Source organism: Centroberyx affinis, unplaced genomic scaffold, assembly GCF_046629955.1.
Source record: "Centroberyx affinis isolate AG114_WGS23_722 - 3 ecotype Tasmania unplaced genomic scaffold, CSIRO-AGI_Caff_v1 ptg000498l_1, whole genome shotgun sequence".
NCBI classification, from domain to species: Eukaryota; Metazoa; Chordata; class Actinopteri; order Beryciformes; family Berycidae; genus Centroberyx; species Centroberyx affinis.
In genome coordinates, this window is record NW_027279151.1 from 294,615 (window position 1) to 317,707 (window position 23,093).

Genomic DNA, 23,093 nt, shown 5'->3' on the forward strand with positions numbered 1-23,093 from the left:
GCTGCACTAGCTTGAAAGTGGAGTGTTTTGTGTCTGAGACACCGGTGGAAGCTGCACATTAAAGTTAAGTTGTGGGTATTTGTCCAAGCAGGGTCACTCCCGGAGGCTGCAGGTGTGTGTGAAGCCAGTCCAACACTCAGGCACTCTGCCTCTGCTGGTGGAGGCTGTGCTGTCTGTGTCTATTGGCTGTGTGTCCGCTCGCTCCACCAAGCTACAGAGACCCCTCGACAGCTACCAGGTCAGTGGAAAACTCACACACTCATTTTTGTATACAGAATACACACACACACACAACTTAGACTACAAACCTCTATATCATCTTATATCACTTATATATCCTCTATCATAAGACATCAGTAAGATGATTTTAGTAAGGTGATTTCATATGTACTTAATTGATCCTGCTTTCTAGAACAGTGTGTGTATTTCATGTGAGTGATATATAATGCAGGAACAAACACACAAAAAGGGCCTTAGTTTTTGTTCTACCCCTACCCAGGGTAGAACAAAACATTGTTTTTTCATAACTTTGACATGTCCCCTTCATGAAATGGACAGTCATAATTTTTCTTTTTACTGCAAAAGTCATTAAATTCATCAATGAAGTGATTCACCACATAGGCAAAAAAGTGCAAAAAAGAAACACCTGCCCTGAAAGAGGGAGTACCAAATTAATCCCATGTCATTTTCTACCTACTGGTTGTATTTACATCATATTTGCACTGATGGTCTACAGGTAGTGTCCCTACACTCCAAAACAACCAGAATGTCAAAATATGGTTCTATTGTGAATCAGCAGCCTTTTATATAAGGCCTTATTATAGGCGGAAATATCAAACAGTTAATTTTTCTGAGAAATACTCACTTCTAATCCTAATCCTAATCTAATAATACTGTAATCAGTACCCAATTATGATAATAATTCATTTCAGGTAGTCACTGACATTGTCTCATCAAAAACAAGAAGTAATAGTTTGTCACTGAGCACTATTTTGTGACTATCCAGTGAGTATAACCCAAAAAAGTACACAAAAATGCCTGCCTTGTAACAGGGAATACCAAGTTTATCCCATGTTTTTTACCCACTGGTTGTATTTACATACTTCATATTAGCACTGATGGTTCTCAGGTAGTATCTCTAGACCTCAAAGCATAGTGAGTTGAAAAAGTTAAAATATTGTGCTTAGTATGTGGTAACGGCAGCTGATCCAAGTTTGATCAAAATTTGTTTTGGCTCTCCTGTAAAATCTACTATAACACACTTACACCCCTTTGGCACCAAGCCCTTGAAATATGGTTTTATTGTGAATCAGCAACATAAAGTGCAGTCATAGGTGGAAACATCAGACAGACACATTTCCAAAGAACAATTATTCTGCTTGCATTAGTGAAATCATTCATTTATTCATTCATTTCATTCATTCATTTAATGTAATCCTCCTGGCCATTTTCAAATCCACCTGCTTTCAATGAAGTGTCTTGAGAGGGAGAGAAGAGGAAACATAAGAGACAGCAGAACACATCACATCACATCACAGGAACCGGAAATGTTCCAAATTATAGACTGTACTTGCAGAGCTGTGGTAACAAAGAAGCCCTTTGCTTGTTTGTTTCAAACTACATCGTCAGTGCAGCACCTAAGAAACTCAAAGACCAAGATTCCATTATATTAGCAGGTGGATTTGAAAATGGCCAGGAGGTCAGGATGGTTGACCACACAGGTGTCCACTGCTTGCCTGAGTTGTACAGCACACAAGAGGAAGCTGACACCAGAATGGTGCTGCATGCAATTCACCTCTCTGACAGATATCAAAACATCATCGTGAAAAGCGATGATACAGATGTACTTGTGTTGCTCATTTACTGTGTCAGTCGAGGACCGCTTGGGACAGCTTCCATGTTCATGCATGCTGGTCATGGTGATAGACAATGGTTCATCCCAGTATCCAGGATTTCAAAGAAATTGGGAACGGCTGTGTGTGAGAGTCTTCCAGCATGCCACGCATTGACCGGGTGTGATACTGAATGAATAAATGAATGATTTCACTAATGCAATGGAAATGTGTCTGTCTGATGTTTCCACCTATGACTGCACTTTATGTTGCTGATTCACAATAAAACCATAGAGAACTTCAGCTACCAGCAGTCTTACTATCAGAGCTCATCTTGACCAGTTCACACTCCTAACATTATAAAATAACATTTTGAATCTATAGGCCTAAGTATTTCATGGGAATATTAACATACTTACATTCATCTTATATTGACCTAGAATATTAATTAGAATATGAATAGGATACTAAAAATGATGTGATCATGCTGCCATGCTAGCATTACTTACGTCAGCATGCATTTTGAGCTGACCTAAGTGCTGTTAGAATCCTCTACCCACAATGCTTGTTCAGTGTCAAAAGTGGGGTTTTGCTTGGTGTCAAAAGGGCGTAAGTGCAGTTATGCCCTTTTGACATCAAGCGAAACCCTACTTTTACTGTTACGGCTTTCAGTTTTTGTTAAATTTAACTTATGGGTCATGGTTTCAGTTGTGTCCTTTTGGCACTGAAAAGATCTCACTGAGACCTTTCAATTGATATATAATACTCATATTGGACCAAAATCGCACTCACGCCTCTTTGGCTCCAAGCCCTCGATTTGGACATTGTGGTTAATTTAAGTTTGCTTTGAGGTCTAGAGATACTACCTGAGAACCATCAGTGCTAATATGAAGTATGTAAATACAACCAGTGGGTAAAAAACATGGGATCAACTTGGTATTCCCTGTTACAAGGCAGGCATTTTTGTGTACTTTTTTGGGTTATACTCACTTGATAGTCACAATAATAATGCTCAGTGACAAACTATTACTTCTTGTTTTTGATGAGACAATGTCAGTGACTACCTGAAATGAATTATTATCATAATTGGGTACTGATTACAGTATTATTAGATTAGGATTAGGATTAGAAGTGAGTATTCCTCAGAAAAATTAACTGTTTGATATTTCCGCCTATAATAAGGCCTTATATAAAAGGCTGCTGATTCTCAATAGAACCATATTTTGACATTCTGGTTGTTTTGGAGTGTAGGGACACTACCTGTAGACCATCAGTGCAAATATGATGTAAATACAACCAGTAGGTAGAAAATGACATGGGATTAATTTGGTAGTCCCTCTTTCAGGGCAGGTGGGGTTTTTTTTGCACTTTTTTGCCTATGTGGTGAATCACTTCATTGATTAATTTAATGACTTTTGCAGTAAAAAGAAAAATTACGACCATCCATTTCATGAAGGGGACATGTCAAAGTTATAAAAAACAAGGTCATGTTTTGTTCTACCCTGGGTAGGGGTATCTCAAAATTTTGTGGGTTTAGTTCCTGCTCTAATACAATGTGTGCTGCATTTCGTGCAGGATAATCAGCAAAAATATGTTCAGTCTTTCTTGGGTTTTGTGCCATGAGTAGTTCATCTGTGTAGCTGGCAGTGACTCTAAAGGAGGACTAGGAATGTACAGGCTCATATCAGTGCTTTGTTAGCTCTGTTAGTTCTGTTAAAATGGATCAGTGTGCCCTGATGTACACAGAATGTAACTGCATTGAATTCTAGATAGCAGCTGAAGACTTTCCATTTTCCACTTTTGTAATAATTGGAAAACCCCTCTGGGGCTGAATATAATTGTCATACATTGTAAATACTCAAAAGAACAACTTTATGTGTAGCCTAAGATTTAAATTCTTAAAGACTTTGAAAATTCAAGCACAGATTTTAAACAATAATTTAGGTTGAACGTTCACATCAATGGGTTTTACCAGACAGCAGTGAATAGTTTACTGTGAGCTTTTCTGGTTAGGCGTTTTCTGGTTCCCCACATTTGACTGAGTGTGTTCTCTCCTGCCAGAGAGAGGAGGAAGACGATATGGATAGTTATCAGGTACCATCTCAGTCTGCTACTGCTGCTGCTCCCCCTATAGTTCACTCTGAGGCATGATGGAAACCAAACGCTGATCATGTGTTTGCAGACTAGGGCCGTCGCTGAGGACATGGGGTGGGAGGCAGGAAGCAGAGGGCTGTGCCTCTCCCAACTAAAGGAGTGCTTTATTAAACACTAGCTGCACATGTGGACGATTTCTGACACTGTAATTATCAATCACGCCAACCATTCTTTGGCAGCCCTCTACACACAGTACAGTACCACCCATGTCTGAGCTCCCAGCCAGCGGTCTGCCTGCCTGGGACCTTGTCCCGCGCTCTCGCCTTTCCCTCAGGTTGCGCACACTAACGCTACTGTTTGCTTGTTGCTAATGAAGAGCTACAGGACCAATATGCCTCACTTAATCACATGGGCATTGCATGGCTGCATGACTTACAGTACTTTGCATGGTGGAAGTCTGTTGGCATCAGAAATTTGGTTGGCTGGTCTGTTGGGTACTCTAGAAGCTGCAGAGGGGAATCTGTTCTCTGTGGCTTCCTCAGAGATTGATCTGCCATGCATTCAGGTAGGATTCTGTGTGACTGTGACTGCATGTGAGGACGTGTCTGTGTGTGCATGCAAGTGTGTGTGCATGCATGGGTGCGCGAATGTGTGTGATTTGCAAATGGGTTGAGGAGGTTTGTATGTGTGTGGTCTAGGCTGGTGAGGGGTTTTTATAGTTTTTATAATAATCCCACCATAATCTTTTTCCCAGCCGACAATAAAGACCTGGAGGCTTTGATTTTTAAACACCTTTGGTTTGGGAACTTTTATCAGGATTAGCTTTGACTTTTCCAGTACATTAGCAGTTACTGTATTAATAGAGGACTCAGGAGCAGATCTGGTACTCGTTCAGACAGGGCAGCCCTGTGCACCCTCTCCTTCCCCTGGTTAAGCTTTGCTGTGCCCCGCGACAGATCCTCTGCCTCACTGAGCCAGCTGATACTGATTCTGGTGTCTCTCTGGTCGCAGGAGGAGGACCTCAACTGTGTGCGGGAGCGCTGGTCAGAGGCCCTGATCAAACGTAGGGAGTACCTTGACGAACAGATCAAGAAAATCATCAACAAACAAGGTGAGTACTGGAGCATGCATTGTAGGATTTTAGGGCGGTTGCTGTGTTGTCTGCCACCAAATCCATCACTGTTATTACTCCCTTCTTCCTCTTTTTCAAGATTCTCTTCTGCCCACTCTGTTTTAACTCCTCTCCTCCTTTCTGTATGTATCCAGAGAAGTCAGAGGAGGATATTGAGCGTGAAGCTCGGCTGGTGGAGCAGTGGGTCGGCCTGACTGAAGAGAGAAACGCCGTGCTCGTCCCTGCACCTGGCAGCGGCATACCTGGAGCTCCTGCACACTGGTAAAAAACACACACTCCCATACACACGTCACTCTGGCTTTATTTGGAACCCCTTGCCTTTATTAATCTTTAACCTCATGTTCAACTGACTGTAGGACCCCCCCTGCTGGAATGGAAGCTCACATCCCTGTACTCTTTCTGGACTTGAATGGTGAGGCAGGAACATCCATTACAGCCAATGACATTTCACAGGTTCCCTTCAGGCACTGTAAACACTAACTAACTGTCTTTTGGCTGTGCCGCCAGCGGATAATCTGACAGCGAATGAGCAGTTGAGCGGCCCCCACGCTGCAGGGGTTAACTCTATCCTGCCCAAGGAGCATGGAAGCCAGTTCTTCTATCTGCCCATCATCCGGCACAGTGATGAGGAGGTAAGCCATGGCTTTGACTTTACTGCCCCCCTATGGCCATAAAGGCAACTACACAGGTAGAAATGGTATTCTGGTATAACTTGTTTGGACATATCAGTGCACACATCACCTGTTTTTGGAGATGTCGGCTTTGTAGTTTTTCCACATGACCACATCCTCTGCTTCTCTATGGCTCAGTAAGGCTGTATGAATAGGTAAGAGAGCCATTGGCTGAGCTCTAATCAGTCAGTAGAGACCTTTGAAGGGAGAGTAGGGAATTTTTGCTATTGGGAATTTGGGCAGCAACATGCATGGGAGCTACCATTGCAGAGAAAAGTAGTTTCTTTCTTTGATGATGAGAAGCAGCGCTAACCATACAGTAATCATTTATCCCCTTATCTCCGTATCTCTAAATGTGCAATTACAGCCTATTGGCACAGATTCTTCATCTGTAGGAGTCTATGGAGTCACATCAATCAAACACGTTTCTCCTTCACCAGGTGTCAGCTGTGTGCTCTTGGGACTCGTCCATCCACGACTCTGTGCACCTCAACCGGATCACGTCTCCAAACGAGCGCATCTACCTGATCATCAAAGCCACGGTGCAGCTCAGCCACCCTGCCTCCATGGAGCTGGTGGTCCGCAAGAGGATCGCTGTCAACATCTACAACAAACAGGTTAATACCAGAAGGTTCAGCTTTCATCCCACAGCAGAGGAGCGGTTCATGTTTTAATCATCTACCTGTTTTTTTTTTACTTTTTTTATACAGAGCTTCACTCAGAGCCTCAAGAGAAGAATGTCCTTAAAGAACACGCTTTACTCCTGTGGCGTGACTTACGAGATCGTTTCCAACATACCAAAGGTACAATACTGGGCTGCTGGTTATGTTTAAAAGTATAGTATTGTATCACTGATGAATTCTTTGTCTGAAAAAATGCAAGAAAAAAATTCTGATTCGTTCTGGTCTTGTGAAGGTGTAATATGTTAAAATGGCTTTTCAAAAAAGCGGTCTTTATTTTGGCCAAACTTCTAGAGCGTGCGTGGAAAAGAAGACAAAGTATTCTGTACCTTTAATTATGTGTAAATATTGTAATCAAGCTTGGTTTGTTGATTGTATGGGTCGCCATGTTGGACTTATGATATCCTGTAGTGTCTAGGCTAGGCACTTAAATGGTGCACGACACTTAAATCAAAAACAAAAAAACTTTTCAGTTGTGTTGCAAATAATCAGTTTGGAGGATTTCCTCAGCAGTCCTCTCTGTCTCTCCACCTCCCTCCACAGGCCTCAGAAGAGCCAGAGGAGAGGGAAACCCTGGCCCTCATGGCTGCCCGCGGGGACATCGAGGAGACTCAGGATGGAGAAACCTACATAGAGAAATACACACGAGGAGTTTTGGAAGTGGAAAGCATCCTCAGTCTAGAGAGGCTGCGACAGGTATTGTATACATTGCCATTGCAGCCATTGAAGGGAAAGCAAACATGGGGACTACTTTTCAAGTTGGATTGACATCTACTGGTTAAAAGCATGCTATTGCAATTGCAATGTTGGTTACCTGTGATGTACATTACTTGTTTTGTCATGGTTTGTCATGGATCAGCCAATTGCAACCAAGATCAGCCAACAGCAGATTGCTTTTTAACCAGTAGATGTCAGTGCAACCTGAAAAGTAGTCTCTGTGTTTGGTTTCCCTTTATATTAAAATATGGTACAACTCAGTTCAAGTGTTGCTTTGTTAGTTGCAGCTTTTTTTTATGATTTACCCCGTAGTTGTGATATATAAAGCTGCACCTGATTGAATTGTCTTTTGTATTCATCTCTGCAGGCTGTGACTGTGAAGGAGGCGCTCTCTGCCAAGGGGAGACACCTGAGAAGGAGTATCAGCACACCCAATGTTCAGCATGTAAGAAACAGATCACTCTGCACTGCCTACTGAACCACAAGGAAGTAATTGGTGAATGACCATAAAATAATACAATTTGTGATGTTGATAATAACATCTGGTTTGTTGTTCTCCAGTCTTCATGTAGTAAAACAGACCTAACTGGCTGTGAGGATGAAGACTGTAAGGTAGGTCACTCTTTGTGTTTTTTGGTCATGTTAGACAGCACTTAACTAGTTTAAGTCATTACACCAGGGGGTTTTGCTGCTGACCACATTTTGAAGTTAGAAATATCCTGTGATCCCAAGATTTGAAATATATGAAAACAAATGTGTGACTAAGTGCAAAGGGAAGGAAATCAAGTTGGTCTTGTGAGCTGGCCAATGAATATGAATAGTCTTGACTATGAATAGCCTTGTCAAACTTTCCAAGGGGCCTCTGTGTAGCCAAAAGCCATTGGCCATAATTGTGTCTTGCAAAATATAAACCATGTTTATTTATTTTTTGGTAAGGAATTTCTCTGGGAACTCCCATTTTTATACCAGGGGACTCCTCTTGGGATTCTGACCCTGCGGATGGTTAAAAATAAATAATATACAGTGTAAGACACACTAACTACAAATTTACCTTTAACGTCATGATACTTGGCTACAGCAACATAACCTGTTTACTGTCTAGGACCATTGTGATTCTCAAGTGGACAGCTCCAGCTGCAATCTCCAGGATGGCTCCCTTTGCAGCACACCCATCAAAAACAAGGAGAACCAAGGTAAACTGCATAAAAACACATGCATATATGACGTATCGCTAATAGACTGTATCTTGATTTCCTCATAGTGAGGAACATTCTTGGTGTTTCTGCATTGTGACTGGATTACCTCTGCATGTTCCCACACAGGCCTGGTACCAGAGAGTCCTACGTTTTTCAACTCCAGCCCATTCAAGGTCCTCTCCCCCCAGCCACCTAAGTTCCTCAAGTCGCTGCTGCCCGTCAAAGAGGAGAACAAGGCCAAGAAGGTTCTGGAGGCCCGGCCACTGCTGGGACAAGAGGTAAGGAGGAAGACACGTTCTCTCTCAGTCTGGATGGAGGGAATCATCCCCAGTTTCAGTCCCTTCCCTGTTTCTTTGTTTCTTCATTCCCTTGTTTCCTTGTCTCTTCCTTCATTCCTCTTCCAAACCCCATTTCTTACATTTTCCCACATCTGTTATTTTTCATGTCAAATTGCATTCCTTGTTTTCCACAACGTGATCTCAGTACTTCTTGTCAGAAATTACTCATCCTCTAAAGCTGCCTGATGATTACTGATGATAATGGCTTTATTGTTGTGTGACTGAAAAACAAAACCCCATACCCCATGATATGGTACCACCCGCAGTGTTGATGTTACACTGTATTGCACTGGACCGGCATGACTCACAGGAGCATGACTTCAACCAGGGATAGCCACAACAGCTAACTAGACATATTTAGTGCTGAGATACCTCCAAACGTCTCAGACATTACAGATAAAGCAGATACAGATAATACAGATAAAGCAGTGTCAAAGTCGTATGTCTTACACTGTTGTTGGTGATGATTGGACTCTTCAGTGTATCAGATAGTTGGTAGTTTGTGGCTCTTCCAACCATTTAAACTAACTTGCACATTGGTTTTCATCAGTGCTTGAAGTGGACTAAAAAAGGTGCAAGGACTCTACAAATCAGCCTTTCAGTGGGTGCAAGGGCAAACTCTTGGGTATTAAGCTTGGTATTGCCATATATTTTACAAAAGATACTACCAATAGGCCTTATTGATGTTCACACATATTTTTCCTGTAATAAAAAGGACATGGATGTCAAATAGTAGTTGTTAACAACATTCCAATAACAAAAATGGCCCAAAGCCTCACTGTGGGATACAACTGGGAAAATAACGTTAAGTTAGTAAACTGTTTTATATGCTTGGTAGAGTAACTTGTGTTTTATAGGAATTCAGATCAAACAGAGAGAGAGAGAGAATATGAGAATAATGCACTTGCATTATTTTTTTCATATTCTAATGTTCACCTTTTTTATACTTTTTGTTTTTCTTTATTTATTTATTTCATTTTTCCTATATTTATCTATTAATTGCCCCTCTATATGCTTTGGAGGGACTGCTGTAGTACGTAACATGTTGCAGTCTGGGTAAAGAAGTCTTTTATATGAGGGTGTTTTCACACTTGGTCCCTTTCAGCCCTCCAAACGAACTCAGAGCGATTAGTCAGCATTTTTTGCGCATATGTGAACACTCCAAAAGAACTCAGACCCCTCTGAAACGAACTGTACTCAGACCTCCTCGGGAGGTGGTCTGAGTACGGTTCGCTTCAAGTCCGCGTTGCGGTTTGTTTACCCTGTGCATTGTGAACACAAAGCGCTCCAGGTTCGCTTCACCCTTTGCCATTGTATTTTAGCCCTCTAGGCTTGCCGTAGACAAATCACATGCTGGGACGCTCGAAAAAACAAATAGACGTAACCATGGCAACCATGGTAACACTAGCAAGACTAGTGGACGAGGAGTAGTTTGGTCCGAGGATGGAACTACTGCAATTCTCCAGATCTGGAACGAAGAACCCATCAAACGGCAACTGTCTACAACGCACAGAAACGCTGAGGTTTTCCTCCAATTTTCAGTTCATATGAAAGCGAGGGGCTTCATTAGGACCGCACTGCAGTGCTGCGTGAAAGTTAAAAAAAAAAAAAAAACTACGTCAAAACTACTTTACCACATGCGATCAAATGAGAAAAAGCGGAGAATCCTCTGAAATAAAAGACACATCTCTCTCTCTCTCCCTCCCTCCCCCCCCCCCTCTCTCTCTCTCTCTCTCGCCCTCTCTCTCTCTCTCTCCTTCTCTCTCAATGTATTTAATCTACTTTTATTGGCATGAAGTTCAATGTAATTAAACTACTTTTATTGGCATGAAGTACAATTGATTATGTCAGAGGTTTTGTGATAATCGAGGATGATGTTAAAAGTAATAAATTAATAGCAAATAAGTAATAACAGTAGGCTAATAATAATACATAACAGTAAATACATAGGCTACATAGCAGTAAAGGTCTGAGCTCCAGAGGAACTACTATAGTGTGAACAGAAAGAGGACTGAGACCCCATCAGAGCTGAAGTGAACCAGAAAGAGAACTGAGTCCTCTTTCAAATGAACTGACAATGTGAACGCAAAAAGTCCCTTTTCTGTTGGTCCACTTTTTGGTCCACTTTAAGAGGACTGAGTTCGGTTCGTTTAAAGAGGACTGTATGTGAAAACACCCTGAGATTACATGATAGCAAGAGCATGACTCACATTTGCTATGGACTACAACAGTGTGTGAGAATGAGAAAAAGAGGCTCAAGGGAGTACAAACTTTATGCACGCACAAAGGTTATGAGAAGTGACCGCACGCATTAAAAAGTACCGGTACTCATACGGGCAAAACTTAGAACACTTCAAGCACTGGTTTTCATTAAATATTATACTGCATGCTACTAACTATAAAACTGGCCTGCCCAGCTCCATGCATGCTTTGTGTGTGTGAAGTGTGTGCTGTTGTTCTGACCCATCTGCAGAGCATGCGCTCATGTGTGGACAGCCCTGCACTGCTCCCCCCTCCCTGCCCCTGGCGCCGGCCCAGGGCAGGCAGCGAGGGCCACTGCAAGCCTTCCACCTCCACTTCCACCCCCACCTCCACCCCCACCAGCAGACAGCTCAGCCACACACTGCCACACACTGCTGTAAGTGTTACACACGCCAGCACACACTGCTCTAGGTCTTACACACATCGCCACACACTAATATAAGGGCTACGCAAACTGCAACACATTGCTCCATCACACATAGATGCACATACATACTCTTTTAATTGTCACGCACAAGCCACACGCTGCTGTGTCCCACACACACACTGCCACACACTGCTCTATGTTCTGCATACACACGCACACACTGGTGTAAGTATCACACCCTGCCATGAAATGTTCAAAGTGTATACACACACACACACACACACACACATACACACACTGCCACACTTTGCTATAAGGATTATACATACTGTTGAGCTGCACCAGCTGATGGCTCAATAAACAAACACCTAAAAGCACAATGAATAAAACAGCATAAAGTTGACCACATGCAAGCAGAGAAAACTGTTCCACATTATGAGTGACTAGCACAAATTCATACATTCTGTCCATATTCCATCACCACATCCTACACCATTTTTCATTGTCTTCAATCAATCTTTTACAATACAGATGATGTAGGCTATGCTTCATATATGCTATAGTTGACATTGTGCCTGGTGGATTTTGTCTTGTGTCCTGCTGGTGTTGGTTTGATCAGCAGGACTCTGAGGATGAGGAGACAGACGTAGACCTGACCTTGAATCTGGACCGGGGCTCTCAGGACCACAACAGTTTCCAGCCTTACATCCCAGAGGACTTTGCTAACTTTGAGATCTACAATGCCACTCTGGAGACTCAGGAGGGGCTTCTTTCCACTCGCTCTGACTTGAAGGGAGGCCGGTGTGGCGGAGGTGGAGGTGGAGGGGTAGAGAGAGAGGTGTCTCGCAGCCCCACGGCCAGCAGCTGCACTAGTGGCTACTTCTCACACAGCGCCTCCAATGCCACGTTGTCCGACATGCCTTTCAGTGCCAGCGAGAGCTCTGACCATCTCAGCTGCACCACCAGAGACCCCTATGATCCCATCTGCTGTCCCATTGGAAGAGGCTGCACCCCAACCAAAAGTGTTTCTGCAGGGAGCGATACCCAGCAGCCTCCTCTCTCCATGTGTGGGGGCCAGGACTTGATCATCCCCTCAGCCTCCTTGCCTGTCAGTATTCCCAAAACATCCCCTGTGCCACACAACTGTGTTCTCAGTGCCAGCCAGGAGTTCACTGACTTTAAAGGGGCTGATGATGGTATTGGAGAGGGGGATTTAGTTCACTTTGCAGGGGGGTGGCAGGAGGAAGATTTAGATTTGCCTACTGGCCAGTTGAAGGAAGGTGATAATGTAGAAACACATGGCACTGGCAATCAACAGACCTCTGATGTCTCTGTTGTCACCAACACATCTATCCCTGAAAATGCCCCAACCCCTATATGCAAATGTCACAACAGTAAAGACTCAAACACAACTCTAGTTTGCACCCCAGTCTCTGCCCCGGACCAAGTCCCAGCTCCAGCCCCAGCCTTAACCATACCCTCTGCACCGGGATCAACTCCAGCCTCATGCCCAGTCACAGCCTCTGCCCCGGCCCCAGCCCCAGCCTCTGCCCCTTCCCCGGCCCAGCGAGGAGGAGGAGGAGAACCTCCTATCCAGGAGCCGGCTCAGGGAGATCTGCCCCATGGGAGTCCCTGTCCCAGCCCAAACCCTAGCAGCGCTGAGCCCTCAGGGGACTCCAGCGGGGATGAGAGCTCACCTGTAGCCCAGCTTCCTGACTGGATGGCTCCTGGAGAGCAGGTCTGGGTGGGGAAGAGGAGAGGAACAGTCCACTATGTTGGGGGGGTGGAGTTTGCGAAGGGGATCTGGGTTGGTGTGCAGCTGGATCTGGCAGTGGGTAAGTCACTGTAAAGGTTTTGTTACCTAAAATGTAATTTTATATTATATAATATATTTTATATAGATAATGTTATTTATGTTATTTTGTTTACTTTGTTTGTTATCTCGGTGTACTTTTGGGAGGTTTTTGTTTTGTTTTGCTTTTAGACATACAATGAACAGAGACTTAATACAAGGGGATGGTGAAGTATAGAATATAAAATTACATTTTGAAATATACAATATACATGTGAGGTGCACATGCATGAGCACATATTTGTGTAACTAGCATGCCAAATGTGTCGTCAGTTATTTGCTTTTGTGAAGGAACAGATCAGAGTGAGAGAATGAAGTTCCATAACTACAAATAATCTACAAGTCGACAAATGAACTATGCCTGCTCTTCCTGTAGGTAAGCACAATGGGACTGTCCAGGGAAGAGTGTACTTCCGCTGTCCCCCAGGCCACGGTGTGTTTGTGAAGCCATCTCGTCTCACCAGAGGACCGCCCTCCATGGACACAGAGCCCCAGACTCTGATCAGATAGGACCCAAAGAAGGACCAGCTTTCCGAGGACTACCAGGCACCCCAGGGTGGCCCTCCGTTCCAGTGCCTATAGGGCGAACAGCAAGCTGACTTCAATATGGCTCCTTTCCTTCCATCCCTCCTCTCACTCAAATCTCTGAACTGGCTTATTCTGTTAGTGTGTCTGCTTTGCTAAAGCGTATCTGACTTGTGCATTTAATGAAGGTATATCCTTATTACTGTTCACTGAAAATTCACTATGCACATATCTGAGTTTTCTATCGTGTTATTTTTGATAGAAAAATTAACTTTTAACTGGGAGTCCATATGGAAATATTATCCACATCATTTTTCTTACATTTGTTTCTGAACATTATATGATATTTTTGTAAGACAATGCATCCTCCCCTGAGGCTCAAAGTGGAGTCATCTAGGATATTAAGATTAAGAATGTACTACTGTTGATAACATTGATATTTACGTCAATATGATATGTCAGGGGTAACCAAAGAACTAGGGTTCCGTATCTGCTGTTATAAGTAATATCTTATTTTTCTAATGTATATGTGGAAACATACAACATATATCTGTGTGTCCAAGTAAAGCATAGTGCCATATCTCTATGACTAATGCCACATACCCTGAACCGTGGGCAAACCTGCAAAACCTGAATTGCTTTCAGTGTTTGACTGCAGTTATCATGTTGCCCGCTAGATGTTAAATTATCTTATTGGAGTACTGTAACACTGTGGAGGAGATAATCCCCATTGCGCATGGGACTGTTGCCATTGGTGTCTGAATGCTTGCACTGGAAAGGATTCTTGGAGAGTTCACCAATTGTCTTCCATACTGGACTGATGAAACATTTCCTGTGTGATGGGACTGAAAAGCCCTGTGTTGTGTCATGACTATTATGGGCTGAACGAAGCAGCTAGGCTTTGTCCGAGGCCTGGACATACTGATGCCTTATTGCCCTGTTTCTCTAAAGGCAGGCACATAAACCACAGACTACTCGATAAGCAATGCCCCTTAACAAGGATGCATGTAGTTAACTGAGATAAAAACAAACCCAAGTGTGTGGACCTGAAGCCTGTGTATGACGTGATGCCCAGAGGCATTCAAAATGCCATCCAACCTCGTTGACCGATTCATTGAATACCTTTCTGACTGATTGTCCATCTGCATTTTATATGTTCATCGACTAATGTGTAACACTAAATATTTTCAAAGGTACTCAAAAATGCCAACTTTTTTTTTTTTTTTTTTACATGGAGGATTGGATGAATGGGTGATGGACGATCAGGTTACCGAAGATGGTGCAAAAGTAGTTTAGTATGGAGAAACGTTGTCCTATGAACTTATATTTTTATGGAAGTGGTGAACTGTGGAACTGATTAGAAATAGAGTTATATATTCAAGCTGTAATTTCAAGTAAATGAAAGAAACCCAAGACCTTACTTTAAAGAAGAGATCAAAGCTGCTCTCCCTCACAAGGAGTTGTAAATAGAAATGTATTTGAACATAGTATTTACAATATTATAATGTACAGAATTGTATTTATAATGTATCTCAACAAACTGTTTTAATTGGTACAAAATGTTCTAGAATAGAACGTTTACAATCAAAGTGCTGTGTTGTCTCTTCTTTTAGCTCACTTGAACTTGACCTTATTTGTTTCCAGGAAATGACCAGTGACCTGTTTTATTTTATTATTTTATTTTACTGTTTTATTATAGCAAACAGTGGCTATAAAAAGTATTAACCTCAATGACTTTTTGTGCATTTTCTTGCATTACAAAATTAGCTCAAAATGAATTTATTTGGAAATTTTGGTCAACAATCTACAGAAAGTACTCTTTTCTTATTTTCTATCAATATGGTCTAAGAAAACTTGAAAGTATTAACATCCATTAACAGCAAAATCTAGGAAGAATTATCCCACAATCCTTCAGTACTTCTATCTGTATGCCATTAAGATGTTAAAGGACCTGGAATAATACTTCAAATTTGAGCAATTTTGAAATTAAACTGCAGTCAAAATGTCTTACTATTACCTAAAGATGAAGAATAAATAATGTGTGCCTAATGTTTTAGGCTAAGACAATATCGCTGAAGTGAGTAATGGGAGTGAATAATTTCCCAAACTAGATTGTACGTTTAATGAAATTCTATCACTTTTATTACATACATTTCTTGAATTTCCACCCACAGTGATAGAAAAGACTACTTTGAATATATTTTAGACAAAGAAATCACAGGTAAATGGGCAGAAAGTCAAGGGGAATTACATTTTGTAGCCACTGTACACAACATGGACCTGTGTATCAGTACAGTATCAGTTTGTTTCATTTGTTGGAGATCACTCACTATGTGTCCTGAGTGAGATGTCAACAGTGATGTTTGCTCCACTTTATGGCTTCTCAATATAAGGCAAAAATGTTTCCTGTCTCTGGGAGATTTATGGGTCTCTGGAACTGAACCTGTCTGAGGCTGATGCAAAAAGAAACAAGTAAACATGTCCTCCACGGATGATGCAGGCGCCCCTTAGGCCAATCGGTGACAAGATGCATCATCCCACCAAGTTGGACCAGTGGCATCTGAGACATCACATTTCAGTTAAAAAATTGTGACCTGTAATTCTAGTTCCCCCATTAAGCCAACCAGTGTACAAGGCCTTTCAAAGTTATAAATTTAATAGTAGCGCCCCCATCTGGCCAGTCAGTGTACTTTATAAACACCAGAACATGCCATAATGCGTCATTCCTCCAAGTGTCGTCAAAGTTTCGTCTGAGATATTGCGTTTAAGTTAAAAAAAAATTGTTTTTACCTTTATTAATGCGCCCTAATTAGGCCAATGTATTTTTCCAGAACGCTGGAACACAGTCAAAATCAGAGCAGTGGTGTCTGAAATATCACCAGACATATCAAGTCCACTAGAGATATAACTGTACAGACTATCATGAATGTACGGTGTCAAAAGCAGCGGTGACACTTGTTATGAGGCTAGCAGCCTAAATAAGATGTTGACCCCATAACTTCTATGAGGCAACCTGTTGTGAATACAAGCAGGGGTTTGTTTTTTTTACGAGGACTATAACAGTGTAGGTATTTAGACACAATACCTATACAATTGGAACTTACTGTATGAGATTTTGCCTTGGGGATTATTATCATAGTGAAGCCTTGATTGTCTGCTGTCAAGATATTGGCTACATTTACAATGAAATATTTGTGATTTGTATAGATTTAATAAGGGAAATCATTAAGGGATACAGTGGCTTTTATCTGGATTCACCTCATCAGGGTGCTTCATGAAAAGACTAAAATTTCGTACAGTCAGTGTGTGTTTGAGCAGTAGTATCAGACTGACAGTAGCAGTGTGTGTCAGGATCTGGGTGGAGTTAACTCTGTGTGAGTCCACGATGCGGAGCTGACACTGACAACTGAAACCTCCTGCCAAACAAACAGGTGTCCTCTCCAGCTCCTAAACACACATTTCACTTGGTGCTACTTGCCCACGCTGCCGACTTTCGTCCTGAACGTTTTTTTTCTTCTATTTATTTTATCGTAGGAAAACCACTTCTATATCAATACAAATGATGCACTCGGCGCAGAAAGACACCACCTACACCAAGATCTTTGTGGGGGGTCTGCCCTATCACACAACAGACTCGAGCCTCAGGAAATATTTCGAAGTGTTTGGTGATATTGAGGAGGCTGTTGTTATCACGGATCGGCAGACGGGGAAATCCAGAGGTTATGGATTTGTAAGTAATAACCTGACATGTTGTTTTGTAATTTTGGTGTAGCCGAGTTGCTTGCACACGTGCATATAGTCCGCGATAAAGTCAGTTAATCCAATTGCATTTCATATCAGGACCTATTAAAGCTGAAAGAAAGTGTTTTGTACAGTGTGCAGTCAGTGGTAGGTTATAGTTTAGATAGTGACAGTCAGGTACAAATCGTTATCATTTATAGGAATGCTGTTACTGGAGCAGAAAATTGGGATATCACATCAACAAGAAAAATAAATGGAACTATTGGAACAGGGTGTTTGCTGTAGTCAGACATTTTTAATTAATTAAAAAACAATGTTACTGAATTGTCAATGTCCTTAGTGCAATATGGCCTGGTGATTATAAGATAGCCTACTCTCAATTTAGCAGAAAAGTCAGAAAAACAAATGACCCAGAAGTATTGTGTGCTATCAGGTCACTGTGAACAACATCTCTATAAGGTGAATGAATAATTCTGTACAATGTGTGTCCTCTAGGTGACCATGGCAGACCGGGCCTCTGCTGACCGAGCCTGTAAGGACCCCAACCCCATTATCGACGGCAGGAAAGCCAATGTGAACCTGGCCTACCTGGGGGCCAAGCCCAGGGTCATGCAGCCAGGTGAGGGGCTGGACGAGCTGGTGGACGGCTGTGCCACAGGTTTATTTCACAACTTGGACAATCAAGGTGGCGTACAAAGACAGCAGTCCTTAATGCCTTTACACACACACACACACACATGCTGGAGACACTAACCCTGCTGCAATGTTGTAGAGAGTTCTGAAATTATTCACCAGGTGTAACATGGAGATATATCTATCTAAGCTAGAGCTGAAAATAAATACAGTGTTCGCCTTGATATTCTGATAATACAGGCTCACACAAGTCTGCCACCACTTAATGTAGATTGACATGCCCTTGGTTTGTTTTTTGTACTCTCTTGGAAAGGACATGCAATCTTGTAAAGGGATCAGAACATCCTCTGCAAAATCGTCTCCACTGCATTATTAAAGTGTCAGGATTTGTATGAAAAAAAAAAGTTTTAAAACAATCTGTTTTCGTTGTAGGATTCTCATTCGGTGTGCCTCAGATCCATCCAGCATTCATCCAAAGACCTTATGGGTATGTTTATGTAGAACTTTTTCCATAGTGTTTGTCTGTAGAAAATGATACATATGTTTTTCTTTTGTTTATAGTATCAGTTAGTGCAATCATGTTAGAAAATGTATACATTTGTAGCCTAGCTATTCATACATTTACATTTTATTAATGTGATCCATTGTTTTTATTGCTGTATAGGCGACATGTTATTTAATCTTTGCTCTGTAACCTTCAACTGTTTAATCCTGAATGAGGACATGTAAGTGTCGATTTGTGCACCTCTGCTTGGCGTTGACTGTAAAGGAAGTGAACGTTTGTCCCCAGCTTCTACAGGATTGACTTTATGTTGTCTATCTCTTTCTGATCTGACAGGGTCGATATCGGTTAAAATAGCTGATGAAGGGACATGATGATTTGAGGAATAGCTGAGTCTGCATTGGGCAGAACGCTAAAGTGTTACCTGTATACTCTGACATACACAAACGAACTGAAATGGTGACTAGATGCATGGAAGTCTTTTTTTTTTTTCAGTTTTCCATAGTACATAGATTGGTGTGTGCCTTGTTTCCAGTATGAAGTGGTTTTCAGCTTAACTGTGTGCTTATCTCTACTTGCAGTGGGGGAGGTGGGGGGTGCAGACGTTTTTGTGCAGACTTTGTGAGTTTTTGATAGGGAGTTGTAACTCTGCCATGGGGTGTTGATTCTTCTCCCTTTTAATGATTGATTGTGCTTTAGCCTGCAGTTTTTATTCATTTTTCTCCCCCAATTTTGAGTTAACAACAAGTTGATCATGTTTTGTTGTCAAAAGGGGCTGATGACGACTCAGTCTGTTCATTTCAAAATCTATCCCCTGCAACAAAACAACCACTGGCTTGCATGCAGGAGTTCATTTTCTGTTTTCTTCTTCTATTTACCCATGATGCTGTGGTTTTTTTTTTTGTCTTTTTATTAACCCATTGCTTTCACTTGTAGCTTACAGATACAGTATAGTGAGCATTGTTTTCTGTTCACCCAAGGACAGTCTCATTTTTCTAATCACTGTAGATGCTGCCAGTTATCAAGACTATGGCAAAATGAGAATATGTAGGGGGGATGAAAAGAAAGGAAACACACTAATGAACAATGTTATCACCACAGACGTGAAGAGCATAGAAGAATACTTGGTTGGTACAGCAGTTGGCAAAGCTATGGGGAATTAAAGTAACTGAAAATGTCCAGGCTCTTAAGTAAACCACACACTCATTGTGGAACTGAGCATTTTGTATAACAGGATTTATCACAATCTGTATGAAGCAAATTTTAGATGTAGATAGATAGGATCCTGGATATATCATAGCCTTGCAATACACCAACTGAAAGTCATTCATTTGTTAAATATAGACAGTCGACTCAAATGTTCACTGCACTGACTGAGGTAAGTTGCAGACGGAGAACTTAACTGGTCTCTGAGGCAGCAGCTGTTGGCTAGAATGATCTCCATGGCCTCTCAAATTCAGTTGGAAAATGGGAGTCACTCAGCAGTGCTGTTAATAATGTATGGCACAGACAGGGCCGCTCGCCTGCGGACAACAGGTGGGCCGAGCCATGTGCCCACGAGTCCTTTTGGTTATGTGCTGGGGATTACCCATGTGTCCCAGTGATTTACAAAGAACCTTTATTTAGCTCTGGACTAGCAGGACCACAAACTGTCCGTCCCATCACGTCCCATAAAGATGGAATTAGTCAGCTGAGCCGTTTTAGCGCTGGGGCTCTCAATATTTAAATAAGGTCTTGTTACAAAGAGATGGTGACAGTGTGATACTGTCAGATTGGTTCATACCTCCCCAAATTGAAAGTTACACATGTGTATGCATTTGTCACGTTAAAAACAATCATTCGTCTTGTTTTTCTGCGATCATTAGGATCAACTACTACAGCCCTAGTATTGGTTTCAACACCCCACTTTGCAACAAGAGCAACACTTCCGATCAGCTGAAACGGCCCTAGTTCGATAATAAAGAAAGGGGGAAAGAAATTCTGGAAGGTCACCGAGACAGTAGAGTGACATAGGCAGCCATTAGAGTTGATGAGTGCCATGCCATGTGTTGCTGAAGGAGAGAAGATCAGCTTGTCCTTTTGGGATGACAAGGGGAGCAAAAATAGCATGCCTCCAGCCTCCCTTGTCAGTCAAGTTGGCGTGTGTATGTTTGTGTGGGGGTGTATGTCTGTAAGTTGGGGTGGTGGGGTTGGTGGGGGCAGGCACACATCTATGGACAGATTTAACACTCCCACACCTGCTCCTCAACATATTTACTGACAGTGTCTATAACGCATCAGTGTAAATGGGGCCAAATTTACCCAGTTACTCAGACTTGTATTTGTCCATTTGTACCCTGCTCTGTATTCCAGTGCAGATCTCCAACTCAAATAACACTTTTTTTTATAATAGTGCAGTGCATTTCTGACATAGCCTACAGTCACTTTTTCCAACAAATAAACACACTGGGGCCTCTGCAGAACCTAAAACAACCCAGCACTCACTTGAATGCTGAGGCACTGTACGGTTAACGCAGCAACTACATTGATTGCATTGACCAACCTTCATTAGCTGCTCCACTTCATAGACACCTGGCATTTTCTGCAAAGCCTCTTTCTTTTGTTTTACTTTTTGTTTGTGTTTAAGGATCTATTAACATGTGTGGGCATGCCTGTATGTGTGTTGTTGGTGTGACAGTATGTGGACAGTATGTCCACTTCGTTTCTTGATATGTTGTGGTGTTGTGCGATAAGCTCGCATTTTGAGAAATACAGTTTTCAGTTACACTGGGCGCAGGGCTGGGCTGTCTTTTCTTAATGCCATATTTCAGATTCAGTTGCTTTTTGACTGAAAACTTTAAAGCTGCGCTTGTTTTTCCTTGTGGTTTTACTGCTTTCTTAATTTTTCATTTCTAGGTAGGGTTTTTCAATTGTTAATGAGTGGATTTGCTGTGTTGAACTGAGGACTGGGTTGACGTATTTGTGGCGCCTGCTTTTCACTTTTCCACAATTTAGCTTCAGCTTTGGACAGACGAGTGGCTGTGGCTCTGCTTTGACCCCGTGTGTCTGTATGTGTCCTACAGGATCCCTGCCCACTACGTCTACCCCCAGGCCTTCGTCCAGCCCAGCGTGGTCATCCCTCATGTACAGCCGTCTGCTGCCACGGCAACAGCTGCTGCTGCCACCTCTCCGTACCTTGACTATACTGGAGCAGCCTATGCCCAGTACTCTGCTGCCGCTGCTACTGCTGCCGCCGCCGCCGCGGCCTATGAGCAGTACCCGTACGCGGCCTCCCCGGCCCCAGCGGGCTACATGGCCACAGCAGGGTATGGATATGCCGTCCAGCAGCCACTGGCGACTGCCGCTACCCCAGGAGCGGCCGCTGCTGCTGCGGCCTTCGGCCAGTACCAGCCTCAGCAGCTGCAGACAGATCGCATGCAGTAACAACTAGAAAACTACCTTAAATGATGAAAGCAGGGGAGGTCACATGCTCCCCCGGGAAAGGGCAAAGTGAGGAGGGGGGAAGGCAGGAGAGGCTGAATGATGGTTGTCAGTCCCTGGTTTTATAACTAGCAGTGCTCCTACCAAAGAGCCTGAAGAAAATCACTAAAAATTTAGGGACAAATGATGAGTTACTGTATATTTTTATTCAAATAAGATCAGTATTTTGTCACTATTGTATGCATATTTAATATTTATTCAGCAGGAAAATATTTAATAATGTTTATTTAAGTAGACTCACTGGACCTCGTAATATCAAACATTGCTGAATTTTGTATGTATACTGCATTGGAATTTATATGGAATTCGCAAGTGCATTCAAGTCTTATAATCAGGTGTCTTCCCCACTATTTTGAAAACAAACCAAAATACTTGCATAAATACTGTAAGAATGTGTTATATCACCATACAGTTTTCAGTATTTGATAGTTTTGGACCACTGTGTTATTTGGCAAAGCTATGCAGTTAATGATGGAAAAGTCAGCGTTTTGTTAGAATTGTTCTCATTTTTATAATTATTGTTTGCAGTGAGACAGATTGGATCCCCTCACCTAGTTCCCCTCACAGTGGATTTTCTTGTCAGTAGAGGAGACAAAGCGCTGAGGCGACAGCTGAATCTGGTAAAAGCACTCACTTTTCTTCCCTTTAAATTGCACCTCAGCTAAGCTCAGCAAAATGGGAGAATCATGATTGAATGTGAATCTTTCAGTTTGACAAATCTTTTCATAATGTGCCTTTAAATTTTGATATTTATGTATTTATTATGGAGCCTTACCGTGATAAACCCTTTAATTTTTGTTAAATATTTAGTATGTAGCCTAGCCTATCATACAACTGTAAAATGTCCACATGTGCTACTACACTTCTAAAGATCATGAGCATATGATGGAAATTTGTTTGTTGTTTATGTTGTTTTATGTAATTTGTTTGTTATTTATGTAATTAAAGAACAAAATATGAGTGGAAAGGTAGCAATAAGTTCAAAGTTTTTTTTTCCTATTTTCCTAGTTCTACTTTTGTTATCTCAAATAGATTCTTTCAATTCTTTTGATGTTGCTTTTTTTTTTATAC

The 23,093-nt window shown here is 42.1% G+C and overlaps 2 protein-coding genes across 3 annotated transcripts in view; both read left to right on the forward strand.

Moving 5' to 3' along the window:
- kif13a (kinesin family member 13A) overlaps window positions 1-15,216 on the forward strand; it is a 44,307-nt gene extending 29,091 nt beyond the window's left edge. Inside the window, exons 25-40 of the mRNA XM_071517491.1 lie at window positions 92-238; window positions 3,894-3,926; window positions 4,938-5,037; window positions 5,193-5,319; window positions 5,415-5,470; window positions 5,566-5,690; window positions 6,170-6,346; window positions 6,440-6,532; window positions 6,953-7,105; window positions 7,494-7,571; window positions 7,688-7,762; window positions 8,229-8,319; window positions 8,449-8,600; window positions 11,134-11,298; window positions 11,909-13,124; window positions 13,518-15,216. Of these exons, the coding sequence (XP_071373592.1) occupies window positions 92-238; window positions 3,894-3,926; window positions 4,938-5,037; window positions 5,193-5,319; window positions 5,415-5,470; window positions 5,566-5,690; window positions 6,170-6,346; window positions 6,440-6,532; window positions 6,953-7,105; window positions 7,494-7,571; window positions 7,688-7,762; window positions 8,229-8,319; window positions 8,449-8,600; window positions 11,134-11,298; window positions 11,909-13,124; window positions 13,518-13,651 (2,922 nt within the window). The 3' untranslated portion in view covers window positions 13,652-15,216. The remainder of the gene's footprint in view (window positions 1-91; window positions 239-3,893; window positions 3,927-4,937; window positions 5,038-5,192; window positions 5,320-5,414; window positions 5,471-5,565; window positions 5,691-6,169; window positions 6,347-6,439; window positions 6,533-6,952; window positions 7,106-7,493; window positions 7,572-7,687; window positions 7,763-8,228; window positions 8,320-8,448; window positions 8,601-11,133; window positions 11,299-11,908; window positions 13,125-13,517) is intronic.
- On the forward strand, window positions 14,897-21,965 carry LOC139642589 (RNA-binding protein 24-like). Of its 2 annotated transcripts, none has more exons than XM_071517493.1 (5): window positions 14,897-14,909; window positions 17,224-17,396; window positions 17,903-18,026; window positions 18,473-18,527; window positions 21,605-21,965. In XM_071517493.1, exons 2-5 carry the CDS (start codon window positions 17,226-17,228, stop codon window positions 21,963-21,965), a joined length of 711 nt encoding a protein of 236 aa, XP_071373594.1. In that variant the 5' UTR covers window positions 14,897-14,909; window positions 17,224-17,225. The 2 variants fall into 2 exon arrangements, with proteins under 2 accessions (XP_071373594.1, XP_071373593.1); XM_071517492.1 differs by lacking the exon at window positions 14,897-14,909 and adding an exon at window positions 20,288-20,298 and having other exon boundaries at window positions 17,229-17,396; window positions 21,553-21,965.
- The last annotated feature ends 1,128 nt before the right edge of the window (window positions 21,966-23,093 follow it).

Excerpts from the sequence above, each read along its gene's own strand:
- LOC139642589 (XM_071517492.1), top strand. The coding sequence starts at position 17,229 with ATGCACTCGGCGCAGAAAGACACCACCTACACCAAGATCTTTGTGGGG. Across the intron at positions 17,397-17,902 it reads AATCCAGAGGTTATGGATTT|GTGACCATGGCAGACCGGGC; the intron begins GTAAGTAATAAC and ends TGTGTCCTCTAG. Across the intron at positions 18,027-18,472 it reads GCCCAGGGTCATGCAGCCAG|GATTCTCATTCGGTGTGCCT; the intron begins GTGAGGGGCTGG and ends TTTTCGTTGTAG.